This window comes from Penaeus vannamei, chromosome 12 (genome assembly GCF_042767895.1).
Source record: "Penaeus vannamei isolate JL-2024 chromosome 12, ASM4276789v1, whole genome shotgun sequence".
Taxonomy (NCBI): Eukaryota; Metazoa; Arthropoda; class Malacostraca; order Decapoda; family Penaeidae; genus Penaeus; species Penaeus vannamei.
Window position 1 is genome coordinate 33531833 of NC_091560.1, and position 22500 is coordinate 33554332.

The following is a 22500-nucleotide window of genomic DNA, read 5'->3' on the forward strand; positions in this document are numbered from 1 at the left end:
TGGGAATAAGAGCAGGTCGGAGGGAGAATAAGAGTGGGAGTAAGAGCAAGTCGGTATAAAAGTGAGAGGTAGAGAGAGAGTGAGACTAAGAGCTTAAAAGAGAGAGGGACAAATGTGATAAAAGAAATTAAAATACATTGCCAGGGACTATTTTTTTCTTTTCTTTTTTGTCATTCTTCACATGAAAAAACAGCTGATTTGCAGGAGGCCAAAGGGGAGGGGGGAGAGGGGAGAGGGGGAGGGGCGTGCTGCTATTGGCCGAAGACAAACAAAGAGAAGAGAAAGAAGGAAGGAGAATGAAAGAAGGGAATGGATAGAAAAATGGAAAGAGAAAAAAAGAAGTAAAGAAAAAGAAACGAAGGATAAAAAATGACAAAAAGAAATATCCAAAGAAGATCCAGTTCCATAATGAAACGAAAGTCAGGAAGGACGCAAGAAGAAAAATGTAGATGGAAAGGAAATAATCTTAAACAAAGCTGCCTTGAAAGAGAGAAAAAATCTTTCTTTTGATACCTTTAACGAAACAATTTCATAAAGAGTAAGAGAATAGAGAAGTAGGAAAACAAAGAGAAAGATGAGAAAAAATGAAGGAAAGAAACTGGTCGTCAACCACGAAATAAGGGGGGAGGGGGATGGGGGGGGGACAGGCTTATGGGAAAAAGAGAGAGGGGAGGGGAGGGGAGTGGAGGGAAGGGAAGGGAAGGGGAGGGGAGGGGGGAGGTGGTGGGATACGGCACGTAGAGACGAGACATGAGACACAAAACATAAAAAACAAAGGCAATCCCAGACAAAATAAACATAAAAACAAACATAGGACGACAAAAAAAAAACGAATAAGACACAGACACACAAAAAATACACACAAGGAAAGATTAGAAGATGCACGATTAAAAAAAAAGCGACCCTTTGTGTAAGGTGCCGTCATCACCTATTTCGTGAGATGGAGGATGGGCTTGGCGGGATGGGAGACGTCCTAAGAACACCGCCACAAGGAACACCTCCTCTCCCAGCACCTCCTCCTCCTCCTCCTCCTCCTCCAGACCATCACCTCATCCAGCTCCTCCTCCTTCAAGAAACACCGCCTTGTCCTCCTCAGTACCCGCGTCGCCACGGTCCCCACGCCTCGAACGAGTGCAACTTGCGACGAAATAAAGGTTGGTCTTTTTATTTCTTCTTGCTTTTGTTTACAGACGAAGTAGGGTTTTCTTTTTCTTTTAATTACTTTTTTATTTAATTCCCAAAAAGCTATGTGATGGTAGAATTCAGGTCTTTGTCTTTTATTTTTTGTTTTATTTAATTCCAAAGAGGAAAAGTAAAGGTGGAGACTGAGAGATGTCTAAACGAAGTAGTTTTTATTTATTTATTTATCTATTTATAATCTATAAAGTTGGGTTATTCAACGATGTATGAACGAAATAGATTTTTGCCTTTCATCTTCAAAACATTCAATTCCAAAGAAGCAATGTAACAAAAAGGATTACGGTAAGGACCAAGTGATGTATAAACGAAAAAGATTTATGATCTTCATTCCTCATTATCATTATTCTATTATCATTCCAAAGAGGAAAGGTAAAGGTGGAGACTGAGTGATGTGGAATCGAAATATATTTTCTATTTATTTATTTATTTATTTTTCATTCCAAAGAAGCAACGTGATGGTGGAGACCGAGTGATATATAAACGAAATTTGATTCTTGTCTTTAATGTGTGCAAATCTTATTCTTAAATATTCCTGAAGATTATTAAACCTTCTAAAGGAGAGTAAATTATTTTGTGATGTTTTGTGTGTGTTTGTTTTAATCCTATTAATTTATATTTCTTAAAAGATCAATAACATTGGTATTCATGTCTATTGCTAGATAACCATGGAATTCTTTATTGTAGAATTTCAATCTGTAATCATGTTGATGATTAGTGATAACAAAATATAATATTAATGATAACACTAAAAAAATGTTAGAACATAATCAATAAAAATAACAAAGATAATAAATTACAAAAAATAATAATAATAATACCAATCACATTAACAATGATAATGATAATATTGGCGATGATAATGACACCAACAACAAAAATAAGAAAAATAATACTAATAATAAAATTAATGTGGATAATGTGAAAATGATACAATAATCCTCATACCTGAAACGCAAAAGATTTCATTCTAAATTCAAATTGCCATTTTCAAATAACACATCTTATCCAGTAGAAAAGAAATGCTACCACATACATGCACTAACACACGCAAACACACTACACACACAACATACATCACAGACACACAGACACACAGACACACACAGACACACACACACACACACACACACACACACACACACACACACACACACACACACACACACACACACACACTCACTCACTCACTCACTCACTCACTCACTCACTCACTCACTCACTCACTCACTCACTCACTCACTCACTCACTCACTCACTCACTCACTCACTCACTCACTCACTCACTCACTCACAAGGAACGGATACATATATATCTAGCATTCATTTTACAATAACTTGAACCATCCCAGTTGAGTCAAAGTTGGTCCTAGAACCAAGGGCAAATATACTCGCAAAGAAATATGCTAATTAAGCCACGGGATGATGCGGTAGAGTGGCCATTTCCTTTCCGCCCCGACTTTGACCCCAACATGTTGACGTCAGCATACCAGTACTTGCAGCTGAGACGACTGAGTGGGGCTGACGGTGACTGCAAAAGCCAGCGCTCTACCCACTGAACTATGTACTTCCAATACGAACAGTAGTAAAAGGATAATACTGATACAATTACAATGTGAACAATAGAAAAAAATAAACAGTTGTCAAGTCACACATTTTTGGGAGGTCTTTGCAGTGACCAAACATTTTTTTTTAATACTAGTAATACTAATAGCTATAACATCAAAGATACCATCACTGACATTCATAATAATATCAGAAATAATGAGACATCTCTGTTTTGACTTTAATCAAATACTGGAGTTAGTAGCGAATCTTTCCTTCTAGCCTTTTCATAATTTTATTTTTTCGTTTGTTTCGTTCATTCCACAAATCTCATCAAACACACACACACACGCAAACACGCGCACACACACACACACACACACACACACACACACACACACACACACACACACACACACACACACACACACACACACACACACACACACAGGTATCTAGACATGCACGCACATATATACACACTCACACTGACTCTTAGCCGCACCTATACAAATAAAAAAAAAGAGAATGACCGGAAAACCATACATTTTCCGTTTGACGTAATATAAATGAACATTACCTTACTCACACTAGTAACTGATAAAAAAAGAAACTTTCAATTGTCACAGCACTAGGAAATAATATTACACAGACACAACAAAATCTCACATAAAAAAAAAACATGTATAATCAAAATCACAAACGTAAATAAAGGGTTCAATCCAATCTGTGAATAATACATACCTGCATAAAATATCGACAATAATACGTGGTATACATACTTTCTCGTACAAAGAAAAAACAAAAACTAATATACTAATATACATTTCAATGTGAGTAATCAAACTTTTTTTTTTTTTAACCATGAGACACATTTTAGTAGAAGACAGAAACCACAAGCAAGACACAAGCAAAATCAGCACTAATATGCTAGTGTTTACGGGATATTTTTGAAAAATTTTAGTCAGCAGTATCAATTTCTTGATTTTTATTAGGACAGACCAATCAGTAGTTAAACCTGGGGGGGAGAGAGAAAGAGAGAGAGAGAGAGAGAGAGAGAGAGAGAGAGAGAGAGAGAGAGAGAGAGAGAGAGAGAGAGAGAGAGAGAGAGAGAGAGAGAGAGAGAGAGAGAGAGAGAGAGAGAGAGAGAGAGGGAGGGAGAGAGGGAGAGAGGAGAGAGGGGGAGGGAGAGAGGGAGAGAGGGAGAGAGGAGGGAGAGAGGGAGAGAGAGAGGGAGAGGGAGAGGGGAGGGAGGGGGAGAGGAGAGGGAGAGGGAGAGGGAGAGGGAGAGGGGAGACGGCGAGGGAGAGGGAGGAGGGAGAGGGAAGAGAGAGAGAGAGAAGAGAGAGAGAGAGAGAGAGAGAGAGAGAGAGAGAGAGAGAGAGAGAGAGAGAGAGAGAGAGAGAGAGAGAGAGAGAGAGAGAGAGAGAGAGAAATTGGGAGGAGGGAATAAAAATTTAAAAAACAATAGTATAACAAGAATTACAAACAAAAAGGACAAGACAGAAAGTGAAGATGAAAGTGTAATATCTGATTTCGTATCCTTTTTAAATTAATTTCAATCCTTTTTATAACAAAGAGCGTATATCTTGTAAGCAATATACATGTAATTCCAAACCTACGGCAAAGTTAGCAAGAACATAGAGTTAGCTGCATATTAATTATCAAGAGACAGAGAGAGAGAGAGGCAGAGAGTGAGTAGATAACTGCTAACTTGTATATATTTTTTTCTTTATTGAAGCAAGATGCACCTGGTGATGATAGACCAAATAGACCAAATACATCTACGCCCCTAATAAACAAAAAAATATATATACATAATACAATTTTTTTTCTTTCTTTTTTCATGCACGCGTTCACTCAGTACTTACGTCAGAGATGGGTTGCGTGTGGTTGAGTTCACTGACGGAGAAGATAAGGCTCCGACGCTGCTCTCCCGGGATGCGGCGGTTGGCGAGCAGGTCTGCCATCTGGTGACACTGCGGAGAAGTAGAGGGGCATGAGGAAACGAGGGAGATGGCGAGAAAAGAGGGATGTGTGGAAAAAAGGGTAATAAGGAAAAGAGGGAAATGAAGAGGGGAAAAAAGGTGGGAAATGAAATGAGGGAGATGGCGAAGCGGGACATAAGGAAACGAGGGAGATGACGAGAAAATAGGGGGATGTGGAAAAAAAGGGTAATGAGTAAAAGAGGGAAACCACGATATGAGGGAGATAGCGAAGAGGGACACGAGGAAAAGAAGAAAATGACGAGAAGAGAGGGGGATGTGGAAAAGAGGGTTATAAGGAAAAGAGCGAAATTAAAAGAGAAATGAAAAGGTGGGAAATGACGAAATGATGGAGAAGAGGGGAATGAGGAAATGATGGGGATGTGGAAAAGAAGGTAATGAGGAAAAGGGGAAGTAACAAGGAGGGAAATGACGAAATGAGGGAGATGGCGAAGAGGGAAATGATGGAAAGAAGGCAATAACAAGGAGGGAAATGGCGAAAAGTGGGAAATGACGAGGAGGGACAAGAGGAAAAGAGGGAAATGAAGGGTGAGTCGTGGTAGGGGGAAGATGATGGGGAAATGAAAAAAGGAAATGACGAAGAGGGGAACAGACGGAAGAGAAAGAGGAGGAAGGAGGTAGAAAGGATGAATGAAAAGAGAGAGAGGCGGGAAGAAAGAGAGGGAGAGAGAGGGAAAGAAAGGGGAGGAGAGATAGATGGAGGGGAAGGGAGAAAGGAATTTACATGCATCCTTGTGCTTATACGAAAAATACCTTCTCTTAATTATAGAATCTCTTCTGTATCAGTAACTATCCAGAAGTGTTCCCATCATCAATTTCCATTCTATCATTTTATTCATTTACTTATTATTATTAATTAATTATTAATTTGAATAAGAGTAATAAAAACTCTACGGTTTATTTGTACCACGTTTCACATACCAAGGTTTGTGCAAATTTATTTTCTTCTTTATTATGATCTGTTTTTTCATCAACATCATCAAAATTATCATTACTATTACTACTATCATCACCATTAATGGTTTGAGTATTTCTATCATCATTAGTATTATCATCATCATCATTAATATTATCATTATCAATATTATCATCAGCACTTTTATCATTTCTATTATCAACATAATTATTACTATTATTATTACTATTAATTACTTTTCTTTACCATCTTTATGATCATCATTAATATCATCATTATCAATATCATCCATATTATCATTATCACTGAGGTAAAAATGCTCTTGAGTATTTGATGATGATTCATTATCACTCTGTAATTGTCAACGAATTAATATCCGTAGTTTATTGCTCTCTTTCTCTCTTTTCTCTCTTTTCTCTCTTCTCTCTCTTCTCTCTCTTCTCTCTCTTTTCTCTCTTTTCTCTCTTTTCTCTCTTTTCTCTCTCTCTCCTCTCTCTCTCTCTCTCTCTCTCTCTCTCTCTCTCTCTCTCTCTCTCTCTCTCTCTCTCTCTCTCTCTCTCTCTCTCTCTCTCTCTCTCTCTCTCTCCCTTTTACTTCAAAACCATTTACTGAAAGAGAGACAACACACCTGCTCCCTCAAATCCAAAGTCCACGTTGCCAAAATTCCATTCATCATTCACAATCGGATATGACCCCGTCCAACATTCATCCATTACTCATAAAGCAAACCTGGCACTCCCTGGTACCCCTCCCTCTCCCTGACACCCCTTCCCTCTCCCTGACACCCCTTCCCTATCCCTGGCACCTCTTCCCTATCCCTGGCACCTCTTCCCTCTCTCTGGCACCCCCTCCCTCTCCTGGCACCCCCTCCTTCTCTCTGGCAACTCCTTCCTTCTCCCTGGTACCCCTTCCCTCTCCCTGGCACTCCTTCCCTCTCCTTGGCACCCCTTCCCTCTCCCTGGCATCCCCTCCCTCTCTCTGACACCCCTTCCCTCTCCCTGGCCCCAATCTGTCTCCCTGGCACCCCCTCCCTCTCTCTGGCACCTCCTTCCTTCTCCCTGGTACACTTTCCCTCTCCTGGCACCCCTTCCTTCTCCCTGGCACACTTTCCCTCTCCAGGCACCCCCTCCCTCTCCCTGGCACCTCCTACTACTTGGCACTATCTGGCACTCCCTCCTACTACTTAGCACTACCTGGCACTCCCTCCCACTTAACCTTAATCTATTCTTACCCCGACATGCCTAACTTTGACCTAAGTTCACCTGATTCTCGAACTCGGCGAGGATGCCCTTGGTGATGGCGAGGGCGGAGGGCAGTGACCTCCGGGCGGCGACGGACACGTGAACTTGGTCAGCGTAGGTCAGCACGGTTACACTCACAGGCGTTGGGTCACGGGGAGGAGACACGTTGTAGATATGCTTCACGGTGTATCTGCAACACGGGGAGAGGTCAGATAAGTAGGAAGGTCAGAGAGAAGGTGGGTAAAAGGGGAGGGGAGGTCAGAGGTCCAAATAGTGGTAGGTTAAAGATTAGAAGGGGGCAGGTCAGAGAAGTGAGGGGGTGAGAGGAGAGGGGGAAAGGTAAGAGGGGAGAGGTTAGAGGGAAGGTGGGTCAAAGGAGAAGGGAAGTCATTACGAGTATCATCATCATTTACATTACTATTATAATTGTTCTAATTAAAAACGCTTATTATCAGCACCCTCTTTATTATCATCTTTTCTATTATCATTATCATTATCATCATAATCACCATCATCATCACTATTAACATTATAATCACCATTATCATCATAATCTTCATATTTACCATCATCATAACCATCAACATTACTATCATTATCATCATCTTCACCATCACCATTATCATAACCATCAACATGATAATCATCATTATCATCATCCATCATCCATCTTCATAACCATCCACATTCCTATCACCATCATCATTCATTATTCCTCCTATCACCATATTCATCATAACTACCACCCTCGCAATCACCCTTATCAAACAATTATTATCAGCACCCCCTTTATCATCATCATTGTTATTATCATTATCCTTATCCTCATTATTACCATAGATCGTCATCAGTTATAACCATCAACATTACCATCAACATTACCATCACCATTATCATCATTACCTTCATTATTACATCATAATCATCATTCACCAATCATCATCATAATCATCAACACTACCATCACCATTACCATCACAATTATCATCATTACTTTTATTATTACCATCATCATTTCTATCATCCTTATCACCATTCATCATCATAATCATCAACACTACCATCATTCACCATTCATCAACATTACCATCACCATCATTCCTCATTCATCCTATCACCTTCTTCATCATCATAACCATCCCCATTACCATCACCATCATTCAACATTCATCCTATCACCATTTATCGTTATCATAACCATCCCCATCACCATCATTCCTCATTCACCCTACCACCACCCTCCACCTCATACCTCTCACCCTACCAACCAACCCCCACCCCCCACCCCACCCCCGCCATCCCCCTTCCCCAACAGCCTACCCGCCGAGGAGGAGCGACGTCGTGGGGCCCGGGAGCGACGAATACTGCAGGGACATCCGCTGGTGCAGGCGCTGAAGGAGGCCCCGCGCCCAAGAGCCAGGGAGGAGTCGGTACGCCCACCACACGAGTCCGTAGGAGACGACCGGGTCCGCCGAGGCCTGTAGGAGGAAGAGGAGGAGGAGGTGGTGAATCAGGTTGGTGGTGGGTGGTGGGTACCCTCTACCCTCATCCCCCCACGGGTGGGGGATGAGGGTAGAGGGGGTAGAGGGGGTGGAGGTGAGGAGGGGGCGGTGGAGGGGTAGAGGGGGGTGGAGGGGTGGAAGGGGGTGGGGGTGGAGGTGAGGAGGGGGAAGAGGGTGGAGGGTAATGAGGGGGGAGGGTAAAAGGGAAGAGAGTTTAGTTATTTTCTTTCTTTTTATTTCTGTCTCTATCTACCTTTTTCTTTTCTTTTTCTACGTGCATACATATATATAACGAATGATCGAGATAGAAAGATTGACAGATAGAAAAAAAAAACTGATAGATGGATAGAGAGAGAGAGAGAGAGAGAGAGAGAGAGAGAGAGAGAGAGAGAGAGAGAGAGAGACAGAGAGAGAGAGAGAGAGAGAGAGAGACAGAAAGAGAGAGACAGAAAGAGAGAGACAGAAAGAGAGAGACAGAAAGAGAGAGACAGAGAAAGACAGACAGAAAGAGAGAGACAGAGAACCTGTAACATCAAAAAGACAAAAAAACACATAACAGCAAAGATAACAAACTCAATAAACACAAAACATACCTCCGATAAATAAAAAGGGAGAGAAAAGGGGCAAACAAAAGGAGAAAGAAGACAAGAGTTGCAGAATCAATGGCATTGCAAGATAAGGAATCAATGGAAAGCCGTTATCGAAAATATGTGGTCGTTCTCGTCAGTCCGACGAAGAATAATAAAATATACCGCTCGCGTTTACTACAAAAAGAGAAAAATAAAACGATACTGCAGCACAATAACGATTTCTTTACGTCACAGGATAACGGTATAAAAAAAGAAGAAAAAAAGAAATACGTATATAACAAATAAATGAATAAAACCTTGAAAAAACAAAACAAAAAACAGGCACGTGGTTAAAAAAATTGGTCATGAATAAGTCGACGCCTAAATGCCCTGATGTCACGACGCATCGACTGAATAACTGAACAACGGCAGTGAATAATGAACTTGTGAATAATGAAGACCTCAAGCTCTCTCCGTCCCACTGCTTCGAGGCGTATGATTATTGCCTAATGACACCGCCATTAGGGCTCATGAATGGATCACGGAGTTCGAGGCGCTTCTGACGGTATTTGGCAACTCAAGTGCTGTCTTTTTTTTTTCTTCTCTTTTCCGTGAGAGAGAAATGGTCCCAAATTCTGTTGTTGTTGTTTTTAAATTCCCGGTAGAGAGGGAAAAGGCGCCAAATTCTGTTGTTCTTCTATTTTTTAATTCCCGCGAGAGAGAAATGGCGCCAAAGTCTGCTGCTTGCCTTATGCTTTGTGTAATCTAAATGGAAGGGGTTGGCTAAAAAAGTGCGTTGGTTTAAGCCCATTTTGTTTAAGGTAAATCCTGGGTGAATCCTGTAATATAGAAATATTTGGCGGTGTGAGGAAGAAATAATATTGCACATGCAGATACTCTTGCTGCAAAGAATACTGTTTACGTACGTACGTACGTACGTACGTACGTACGTGTGTGTGTGTGTGTGTGTGTGTGTGTGTGTGTGTGTGTGTGTGTGTGTGTGTGTGTGTGTGTGTGTGTGTGTGTGTGTGTGTGTGTGTGTGTGTGTGTACGCGCGCATGTGCGTGCATGTGTGTGAATAGATATATAAATTTATATATTGTGAGACTCTACAAGTCAGTAGTACGACTCGCAAATAGGAGGAATTTCCAGAAAAATACGCACAAGAAGTGTGCAATATACACATAGTACAAAGATGCATATATAATACATTACAACATCCACATATATAGGGCTATCCATACACCCGTATTCACAAGCGCGTTTGTGCGTGTGAGGGTCCGCCTCCTGACCTACCCGCGTACGTGTGTGCTTTCGGTCCCTTGTATCCACCCACGCACGCCCGCACGTTGGCCCCCCGCGACCTCCTGCCTCCCACGACCACCTGCCCCCTGCGACCACCTGTCTCCCGCGACCACCTGCCCCCCACGGCCACCTGTCTCCTGCGACCACCTGTCCCCCGCGACCACCTGCCTACCGCGACCACCTGCCTTCCGCGACCTCCTGCCTCCCGCGACCACCTGCCTCCTGCGACCATCTGCCTCCCGCGACCACTTGCTTCCGCGCGACCACCTGCCTCCCGCGACCACCTGCCCCCCCACGACCACCTATCTCCCGCGACCACCTGTCTCCCGCGACCATCTTCCTCCCGCGACCACCTGTCTCCCGCGACCATCTTCCTCCCGCGACCACCTGTCTCCCGCGACCACCTGTCTCCCGCGACCCCCCGCCTCCCGCGACCTCCTGCCCCCCGCAACCAGCTATCTCCCGCGACCACCTGTCTCCCGAGACCACTTGCCCCCCGCGACCACCTGCCTCACGCGACCACCTGCCTCACGCGACCACCTGCCTCCCGCGACCACCTGTCTCCCGCGACCACCTGCCTCCCGCGACCACCTGGCTCCCGCGACCACCTATCTCCCGCGACCACCTGTCTCCCGCGACCACTTGCCCCCCCGCGACCACCTGCCTCCCGCGACCACCTAGCTCCCGCGACCACCTGCCTCCCGCGACCACTCGCCTCCCGCGACCTCCTGCCTCCCGCGACCACCTTCCTCCCGCGACCACCTACCTCCCGCGACCACCTGTCTCCCGCGACCACCCGCTTCCTGCGACCACCTGTCTCCCGCGACCACCTACCTCCCGCGACCACCTGTCTCCCGCGACCACCCGCCCCCCGCGACCACCTTCCTCCCGCGACCACCTTCCTCCCGCGACCACCTGCCTCCCGCGACAACCCGCCTCCCGCGACCACCTGTCTCCCGCGACCACCTATCTCCCGCGACCACCTTCCTCCCGCGACCACCTGTCTCCCGCGACCACCTATCTCCCGCGACCACCTTCCTCCCGCGACCACCTTCCTCCCGGGATCACCTGCCTCCCGCGACCACCTATCTCCCGCGACCACCTTCCTCCCCCGACCACCTGCCTCCCGCGACCACCTGCCCCCCGCGACCACCTTCCTCCTGCGACCACCTTCCTCCCGCGACAACCCGCCCCCCGCGACCACCTGCCCCCCGCGACCACCTATCTCCCGCGACCACCTTCCTCCCGCGACCACCTGCCTCCCGCGACCACCTGCCCCCGCGACCACCTGCCCCCGCGACCACCTGCCTCCCGCGACCACCTATCTCCCGCGACCACCTGCCTCCCGCGACCACCTTCCTCCCGCGACCAACTGTCTCCCGCGACCACCTGTCTCCCGCGACCACCTGTCTCCCGCGACCACCTTCCTCCCGCGACCACCTGCCTCCCGCGACCACCTGCCCTCCCACGACCACCTATCTCCCGCGACCACCTGTCTCCCGCGACCATCTTCCTCCCGCGACCACCTTCCTCCCGCGACCACCTATCTCCCGCGACCACCTTCCTCCCGCGACCACCTTCCTCCCGCGACCACCTATCTCCCGCGACCACCTGTCTCCCGCGACCATCTTCCTCCCGCGACCACCTGCCTCCCGCGACCACCTATCTCCCGCGACCATCTTCCTCCCGCGACCACCTTCCTCCCGCGACCACCTTCCTCCCGCGACCACCTGCCTCCCGCGACCACCTGCCCCCCCACGACCACCTATCTCCCGCGACCACCTGTCTCCCGCGACCATCTTCCTCCCGCGACCACCTTCCTCCCGCTACCACCTATCTCCCGCGACCACCTGCCTCCCGCGACCACCTTCCTCCCGCGACCACCTATCTCCCGCGAGCACCTGTCTCCCGCGACCATCTTCCTCCCGCGACCACCTATTTCCCGCGACCACCTGCCTCCCGCGACCACCTTCCTCCCGTGACCACCTTCCTCCCGCGACCACCTATCTCCCGCGACCACCTTCCTCCCGCGACCACCTTCCTCCCGCGACCACCTTCCTCGCGCGACCACCTGCCTCCCGCGAGCACCTTCCTCCCGCGACCACCTATCTCCCGCAACCAGCCGCCTGCTGCGAGCACCTGCCCCCGGCGACCACCTGTCTCTCGCGACCACCTTCCTCCCGCGACCACCTTCCTCCCGCAACCACCTTCCTCCCGCGACCACCTGCCTTCCCCACGACCACCTATCTCCCGCGACAACCTGCCTCCCGCGACCACCTGCCTCCCGCGACCACCAACCTCCCGCGACCACCTGCCTCCCGCGACCACCTGTCTCCCGCGACCATCTTCCTCCCGCGACCACCTTCCTCCCGCGACCACCTGCCCCCCGCGACCACCTTCCTCCCGCGACCACCTGCCCCCCGCGACCACCTGCCTCCCGCGACCACCTGCCTCCCGCGACCACCTGTCTCCCGCGACCACCTTCCTCCCGCGACCACCTGCCTCCCGCGACCACCTAGCTCCCGCGACCACCTGCCTCCCGCGACCACCTGTCTCCCGCGACCATCTTCCTCCCGCGACCACCTTCCTCCCGCGACCACCTTCCTCCCGCGACCACCTGCCTCCCGCGACCACCTGCCTTCCGCGACCTCCTGCCTCCCGCGACCACCTGCCTTCCGCGACCTCCTGCCTCCCGCGACCACCTGCCTTCCGCGACCTCCTGCCTCCCGCGACCACCTGCCTTCCGCGACCTCCTGCCTCCCGCGACCACCTGCCTTCCGCGACCACCTGCCTCCCGCGACCACCTATCTCCCGCGACCACCTTCCTCCCGCCGGCCATTAAGCAAACAAAAGAGAGCGCGGGAGCAATCAAGCGGCGCCGTTAAGGGGAGGAATCCAATTACGGAAATGGGGTCCGGGGTGGCGACGGCGACGGGGAGGGAAGGGGAGGGGGGGGGGGTGGAAGAATCCTGTGAGATCCTTGGGCGGAGGAAGGAAACCGAAGGCGGCGGCGGCGGAGGGAGGCATCGGTTGGCGGACGTGAGGAGGTGGAGATGGAGGAGGAGGAGGGAGGAGGAGATGGAGGAGGGAGGAAGGAGGAGGAGGAGGAGGAGGAGGAGGAGGAGGAGGAGGAGGAGGAAGGAGGAGGAGAGGGAGGGAGGAGGAGGAGGAGATAGAGAAGGCGGAGGAGGAAGAGAATGGAGAAAGAGGAGGAGAAGGAGGAAGAAGAAGAAAAAGAAGGAAGAGGAGGAAGAAGAAAAAGAAGGAGGAGGCAGAGGTCAAAGAGAAGAAAAAAATGAAAGAATAAAAAAATGAACAGAAGATAAAAAGAAAAAGAAAAAAGAGACGGGAAGAAAAAAGAAAAGTAAAATCATACAGAAAAGGAACAAAAGAAGAAAAAAAATCATAAAAAGAAATAAGTGGAAGAAGAAGAAGAAACTGGATTGCAATTAACACGATGGGAGAATTCGCGAGCAAAGGGAACTGATCTATTCCTGACTCGGCTCTTAAAATGGCGCGAATTATCCGAAAGCGAGAATTTTGACTTCGAAATATCGGATATTTTTCGCTCAATTTTTTTTTTCTTCTCTTTTCCTTGTCCTTTCCTTTTCTTCATTTTTTCTTCTTTCTTTTTCTATTCTTCAGTGAGAGAAAAAGAAAACTTTGGCGAGAAACAGAATGAGCTTCGTGCGCCGCAAATATGCAAGATCAATGCACCGCCATGGAAGCAATCGAGATGAATATTACAAATTGCAAATAATTTTCCCGATATGGATTTTGAGAAAAAATAAAAATGCAATTCGTTGATTTAAAGAAGTATACACAAAAAATAATGAACAAAATCAAGGTATTAATTTCGCAAAAAGCCGACAAAAGTAATCAACATCATAATGAAAGGTCCGAAAGGCTTAATTTAATTAATTTCGCCGCAAAATGAAATTCTCAGTAAAACGATGTATTACGCGTGGAAATATGTCAATACTGTAATGATAGTGATAATGGTAATTAAAATCTTGATGGAGAGAGCGATACTACTGTTTTACTAGTACAGTTAATGGTATTGTGATAGTGATAGTAATAATAATGGTAATAATGATAATGATAATGATTATGATATCAGCAATAGCAGTAGTAGTAGTAGTTGTTGTTGTTGTAATAATAATATCATTATTAATAAAAATAATAGTAATAATAATAATAACAACAATAACACAAACAATAATAACAATTACAATATTAATAAGGAAAAATATGAAAATGATGATGATACTACTAGTACTACGAATGATAATAAAAACAATAATGATAATAATATTAATAACACAAAACTTCTGAAAGTAATAGTAGTAGTAATAATAATACCAACAATACTAATAACGATAGAAATAATGAAAATAATAATGATATCAGTAATGATAATGATGATGATAAATGATAATAATATAAAAAAGAAAAAAATAATGATTATGATAATAATAATAATAATAATAATAATAATAATAATAATAATAATAACTATAATAATAACAATTACAATAATGATAATACTACTAACATCAATAACAATCATCAAAATAACAACAATAACAATAACAACAATAACAATAATAAAATAACAACGAGCAAATATAACAAAACGAAACAAAACAATTTCATTTTCACGAGACACAAACTTTTTCCTTTTCCTTTTTATCTTGGAACAGAACAACTTTTCAAAAAAACACGAAATTCCGAACGACACGATCCTACAACGCTGCAAAAATACACGCAAAAATACAAATAAAAATCCGCGTGCAACATTGCAGCATCAGCTTCGCTTCCGTGACGTCATCAAAGGAAGCTCCTGATTGGCGGAGAGATGTAAACGCGAAATTAAAAATCATGTGTTTGGAGTCAATCTGATTTTATCTTTCCAGGTCGTGATATAAGGGACTGGGTGTATAAACAGGCTTATCATAAACGGATAGATGTTTATATCGTTATATATTGGGTCTATAAATCGGATTTGGACTTCCCGGGTTGTCGATGTATAATAACCATAGATGGATTTTTATACGATTTTAGACCTACATCTACCGCAGTTTCTCCATGATTTGTGAATATGTCGTCGTATTTTCAAATCAAAAGGATCGTTATGAGGTATTATCTAAAGGTATCATGACAAAATATTAATTCTTTGGGGGAAAAAGAAAAGCCTTCGACTAAAAAGAAGAAAAGAAAAGAAAAGAAAAGAAAAGAAGAAGAAGAAGAAGAAGAAGAAGAAGAAGAAGAAGAAGAAGAAGAAGAAGAAGAAGAAGATGAAGATGAAGATGAAGATGAAGATGAAGATGAAGATGAAGATGAAGATGAAGATGAAGATGAAGATGAAGATGAAGATGAAGATGAAGATGAAGATGAAGATGAAGATGAAGATGAAGATGAAGATGAAGATGAAGATGAAGATGAAGATGAAGATGAAGATGAAGATGAAGATGAAGATGAAGATGAAGATGAAGATGAAGATGAAGATGAAGAAGAAGAAGAAGAAGAAGAAGAGGAAGAGGAAGAAGAAGAAGAAGACGAAGCAGAAGAAAAATAAGGCGTACATTTCATCGTGAAAATGGCTTATGTCTTTATTATCGATTTATTGATAGCATTCGTTTAAAATGTGATGAAGCAGCATAGAACATCTGTCCATAAATAGACATAAAAAATACGGAGAGAATCAGCAAGTCACGTACACATATTAAAAAAAAACAAGTAAATAAAAAATATTTCTCTCGTGGAGGTACACGTAAAGTAAGTAAAGAATGGATAGAAGAGTGAGAAGGAAGAGTGGGGGTAGAGGAAGGATAAGGAATGGAGGAAACGCACACGCACTCGCACACACTCATTCTCTCACTCACTCACTCACTCACATACACACAATCACACACACACACACAATCACACACAATCACACACACACACACACACACACACACACACACACACACACACACACACACACACACACACACACACACACACCTCAATCCTTAACAGTTCCTCCCGCAGATGATTATCACAACCATCAATATGCACTGTCGAATCTCCATAATTGTTGCACTGCAGAGCAACCATGCAAGGAGGGGGAGGAGGCGGGGAGGCGGGGGAGGAGGGGGAGGCAGGGGAAAGGGGCTTTGGGGGGAGGGGGATTATTGGCAGGGGAAGGAAGGGAGAGGAAGGGAGGCGGAAGGGGGAGAAGGGAATGGGAAGGAAGGGAGGGGAGGAGCTGAGGAAGGAAGCTGGAAGGGAAGGAAGGAAGGAAGGGAAGGGAAGGGAAGGGAAGGGAAGGGAAGGGAGGAGGAAGGGAAGGGAAAGGGAAGGGAGAGGAGGGGAGGGAAGGAGGAAGGAAAGGAAGGAAGAAGGAAGAAGGAAAGGAAGGAAAGGAAGGAAAGGAAAGGAATGGAAGGAAGGGGAAGGAATGGAAGGAAGGGGAAGGAATGGAAGGAAAGGGAAGGAATGGAAGGAAAGGGAAGGGAAGGAAGGAAGGAAGGAAGGAAGGGAAGGAAGGGAAGGGAAGGAAGGGAAGGAAGGAAGGGAAGGAAGAAGACAAGAGAAGAGAAGGAAGGGAAGGGAGGGAAACTGAAGGGAAAAGGAATGGGAAGGGTGAGAGGGAAAGGAAGGGGGAAGGAAGGAAAGGGGAGGTGTGAAGAGGATGAGGGGAGACGGGAAAGGAGAAAGGAACAGGAGGCGAAGGCAAGAGAAGGGGAGAGGGAAGGGAAGGAGTGGAGAAGGATGGCAGGGGGAGGTGGAAGGAAGAGGGGAGATGGGGAAGGAAGGATTAAAAGCCAAACTAAAGGTCTGACGAAGAATCATTATAGAATTACGAGAGAGAAGGTCTGATAAATACAGGGGAGGAAGGGATGGAAACAAGAAATTTGAAAGCAAACGATAAAAACGTAAAAGGTGCTGCTTGCTGAATTCCGCTCAAAAGAGAGATAAAAGAAAGTATATATATACTTACATATATATGCACATTTATGCATGTGCACACACACACACACACACACACACACACACACACACACACACACATACACATACACATACACATACACATACACATACACATACACATACACATACACATACACATACACATACACACACACACACACACACACACACATACACACACACACACACACACACACACACACACACACACACACACACACACACACACACACACACACACACACACACACACACACACATATATATATATATATATATATATATATATATATATATATATATATATATATATATATATATATATAAAGTACATGAAAAATAACCATTAATTAACAGACACACACAATAAACAAATAAAAAAACAAATACATATAAACAAAAACAATAAGTAAACACACAAACACACAACCACCCCCCTCCCTTTCTTCCAACAAGAAACCCATTGATTCTGCAACCAGTCTGACCGCTGCATCAGGACCCCGGTATCGCCAAGCAGAAGTAAAGGCCCAATCACACTATAATTTTTTCCGTCAATTTTTGCTGCCTGGGAATCACACGAACATATTCGTACATATAACGTTATTTTAAAGAAATATGACGATATATATTCTAAAATATCAGCTTATGCTTACATTTACTCTTTCTATCTAATCTGTCAATAAAAAAACATTCTAGCTGTATAGATCCTCCGCAGCACAAGATCAAGATGGAAATTAGTCAGACGGAAACGGTCGCAATCGTATTCGTCTGGGAGGTGTTCGGATTGCAAACGATACTTGCGGAAAGCCTCAAATTCAGACGGAAACGTAAAAACTGCCGGAAAAAGTGTAAGTGTCATAGGGCATTAATCCTTGGGGTTGATTTCTTCTCTGCCAATTCCTAAGGTTCAGTTAGTTCTGATTTCTTAAGGCGCTGTCACACTAGCACTTTTTCCGTCATTTTTTTGATAATCTTATTTAACGTAAATACAAACATTCTCGAATATAACTCTTGATTTGACTATGCTTGGTTGAAAAGTTGACGTTAAGGTTTTCAGACGGAAACGATCATTATCGTCTAACTAGAAAATCGACAATTCGCTCAAAAATTGACAAAATTTCAGAAATTTGTAAAAAAATGACGGAAAAAGTGCTTGTGTGACAACACCTTTATTATTACGAAGGGAAACTGATCATGGCAGGTATGGTGTACGGTATAAATGAGGAATATGGGTGTCTACTAATGTGTATGAAATGAAAACCATTATTATCATTATTATTATCATTATTATTATTATCATTATCATTATCATTATTATTATTATCATTGTTATCATTATCATCATCATTACTATTACCATTTTCACACCCACCCACCCCCAACCCAGCCCCACCACACCCACCTTCATCTCATCCATCCTGGAGCGCACTTCCCACAGCCGGGGTATGGCGGCGTCCCACGAGAGAGGCAGCGACAGGGGCACCACCGCGGCCTTCGTGCCCAGCCGAGGGATCGTGAAGGGCAGCGTGTTGCTCCTCAGGTCCACGGAGAGGTTCACCTGCGGGGGAGAAGGAAGGGGGGTTAGCAAAGGAGGTCTTGGTGGGGGTGTCTTGAGATGGGGGGGATGGTGGGAGGGGAGGGTGGGAGGGGAGAGAGGGAGAAAGAGGGAAGAGAGAGAGAAGGGGAGGAAGGTGGGAGGGAGGGAGAGGGAGAAGGAGGGGGAAGAGAGGAGGGAGAGGGAAGGTAGGAGGGAGGGAGATTGAGAGGGAGAGAGAGAGGAGAAGCAGAAAGAGGATAAGGAAGAGAAAGAAAAAGAGAAAGAAAGGAAGATGATACAAACAGACATAAAAAGAGACAACAAAATACTCAATCCACGCCAACAAGAAAAAAAAACATAATCACACGACTCGCCAAAAGTCGAACTGCATCTCGTGCTGAATTCCGCTTTCGAAAAAAAAAAGTTTGGCTTCTTTCACAAACTTTTCTCAGCTGTTTTCACGTCACACTTTTACTCTGGACTGCGATGGCTTTTGGCTTTCTTTGTATTTTGTCATTTATTTTACATTTCGTATTCATTTCAATTCTCACTTTTTCTTTCTTTCTTTCTTTCCTGTGTTGGTGTGCGTGGCGCTGTGTGGGTATATCTGTATGCTTGTGTGTGTTTGTGTTTATATTTGTGTGAGTGTTTGTGTGTGTGTTTGTGTTGATATTTGTGTGTGTGTGTGTGTGTGTGTGTGTGTGTGTGTGTGTGTGTGTGTGTGTGTGGTGAGTGAGTGGTGTGAGTGGTGGTGGTGGTGGTGAGTGGTGTGTAGTGAGTGTATGTGTGAGTGGTGAGTGAGTGAGTGAGTGAGTGAGTGAGTGAGTGAGTGAGTGAGTGAGTGAGTGAGTGAGTGAGTGAGTGTGACTTTGTGCATATGTTCGTAGGCGCAAAGATGGTGTACAAGAGTACTCGTGTACTTATGTGCATACGCATTCTTACACGAGCACACGAGTATGTCCCTTTACATACGCGTGACTGAACAATTATCAATCTACATATGAACGAGTTCCTATCTGCCACAGAACAACAGCAACAGCAAAGATGCCAAAACAACAAAATCAAGAGCAGCAACAACAACAACACAACAGCAGGAACTAACAGCAGCAACAAAATAAACATTACCACCACCACCATCTCCCTAACGCTTTCTCTCCCATTCCCTTTCCTTCTCTCTCTCTCTTCCTCTCCGTCTCTCCCCCTCCCTCTCCCTTTTTCACTTTCTCTCTTCCCTCCCACTCGTCCTCGCTCTCCCTCTCTCCCATCCCCTCTCCCTCTCCCCTTACCTCTCCCTCCCCCTCCCCCCTCTCTTTTCTCCACCCCCTCTCCCTCTCTCCCTCTGCCTCTCCCTCCTACCCTCTCTCTCTCTTCCTCTTTGTCTTTCTCTCTCTCTTCCTCCTTTCCATCCTTCCCTCTCCTTCTCCCTCCTCTCCACCCCCTCTTCTCTTCCTCCCCACTCCCTCTCCCTCCCTCTTCCCTCTCCCACCCCCTCTCCCTCTCCCTCCCTCCCCCACTCCCTCTCTCTCAGCGTTCGTCCAACCCATCTTTAATCAGCGAACGCACATTGACACGCTGTCGATACCTACACAGCAGCTCCATCACAGTGTGTTGCAAAGTGTGTGCTGATCACGGGTTGCCAATATTCTCAACGGGCGTTAAGACAACGTGTGTAAGTAAGAATCGGTGAGATTTTTTTTTTTAAGGGGGAGGGGGGGGAGGGGGGATGTATGGTACACCCGGCGACAGAAGTTCGTGGCCATAAGTATATTTATATTTTTAAAATCTTGCTCTTTCTCTCGCTGTTTCATAAGTATATATTTTTCTAATCTTTCTCTCTCTTTCTCTCGCTGTTTCTTTCTTTCTCTTTCTCTCGCTGCTCACTATTTCTTTCTTTCTTCCCTTCGTTCGTTCTCTTTCTTTCTTTTTCTCTCATATTTATGCACCTTGTCTGACTTAAATATCATCGCTGTATTTCAAATCACTATCAACACCATCTTTTATCTATCTGTCTATTATCTATCTATATAGATATATATGCATAAATATAAACACACACACACATAGAAATATACATACATATACAATACACACACACACACACACACAGAAATATACATACATATACAATACACACACACACACATACAGAAATATACATACATATACAATACACACACACACACGCACAAATCTAAAATGTTTGCACGTACACATCATCAGCCTCCCACCCCCACCCCCCGACATGAAAGACAAATACAAAAACAATCACAATCCGCAAAGACACTCTCCCAAGAACAGCTCAACACGGACCAACCAACTCGTCTTTCCCGTTCTTGCAATCGCTGCAGCGCCTCTTGCAATGCACTTTGCACCTTCGCTCGCACCACCAGGGTTTACGAGCAGTTTCCTGCAAGCAATCATGCAATCACACCTGCTGCTTATTTCCTGCCGGGGGGAGGGGGAGGGGGTGGGGGAAGGGGGATGGGACGGGGCATGGAGGAGGAGGAGAAGGAGGACGAGGAGGAGGTGTGGAGGAGGAGGAGGAAGGAGGAGGAGGAGGAGGAGGAGAAGAAGGGAGGTGGTGGTGGAGGAGGAGGGGCAGGAGGGGGTGGAAGAGGGGGAGGAGGAAGAAGAGGAAGAGGAGAAGGAGGAGAAGGAGGAGGAGGAAAAGGAAGAAGAGGAAGGAGAGGAGGAGGAGGAGGAGAGGGAGAAAGAAGGAGGAAGAAGAAGAAGAAGAAGTAGAGAGGATGGGGGATACATGCGTACGAAAAATAATAAAATTAACAAGAATAATAAAACAAGTAAACACAGGAGGAGGACGAGGAAAAGAGAAGATGAGTCTCGCGTAAAAAGGGAAAAAAATAGAGGATAAGAAGAAAGGCGAGGGGGAGGGGGAGGGGGAGGAGCAATCTGGCCAGCTGGTGACACATGCCAGTCACGTTGACAGCCGGCGAGGGGGAGAAGGGGGGGGAGGGGAGGGAAGGGAAGACGATGCTCTATTTTTCTTTCTTATATACATTATATACGCACATTATCTATCTATCTATCTATCTAAACACATACACACACACGCACACACACTCACGCACACACACACACACATTTTATATACACACATACATACACAAACACACACATATAGACAGAATGAATGATAGATAGACAAATAGATAGACAGAAAGACAAAGAGATAAACAAACCGCCTCGTCTCTGCTAGAATGTGTTCCTCGTAAACAAAACTCAAATTACTAATTAGTGTTGGGTAATTAAAGACAGCTCCAAGTTTTATTTAAAAGATGATTGCCATTCGAGTTTTATTATTATCATCATTATTATTATTATTATCATTATCATCATCAGAGAGAGAGAGAAAAAAAAAGAGAGAAAGAGAAAAAGAGAAAGAAAGAAAGAAAGAGAGAAAAAAAGAAAGAAAGAGAGAGAAAGAAACAGAGAGAGAGAGCGAGAGAGCAAGAGAGAAAGAAAAGAGAGAGAGAGAGAAAGAGAGAATGAGAGAAAGAGGGAGAAAGAAAGAAAGAACGAGGGAGAGAGAGAAAGCGAGAAAGAGAGAAAGAGAAAGAAAGAATGAGAAAAAGAAAGAGAGAGAGAGAGAGGATCAAAGAACGGAATCCACTCCAACTCTAATCCTTCTCAAGAGAGAATCCTTTCCACCCGGATAGGATTCCCGACTTCATCCTTGTGTT

The 22500-nt window shown here is 45.1% G+C and overlaps 1 protein-coding gene across 4 annotated transcripts in view; it reads right to left on the reverse strand.

Annotated features, from left to right (window-relative positions):
* Positions 1 to 22500, reverse strand: part of LOC113804499 (uncharacterized) — a 374340-nt gene that overhangs the window by 22590 nt on the left and 329250 nt on the right. For all 4 annotated transcript variants that reach the window (XM_070128236.1, XM_070128238.1, XM_070128237.1 and 1 more), the window contains 4 exons: positions 18665 to 18820; positions 8226 to 8383; positions 6927 to 7095; positions 4614 to 4721 (listed from right to left, as the gene is read on the reverse strand). In XM_070128236.1, the coding sequence (XP_069984337.1) occupies positions 4614 to 4721; positions 6927 to 7095; positions 8226 to 8383; positions 18665 to 18820 (591 nt within the window). The remainder of the gene's footprint in view (positions 1 to 4613; positions 4722 to 6926; positions 7096 to 8225; positions 8384 to 18664; positions 18821 to 22500) is intronic.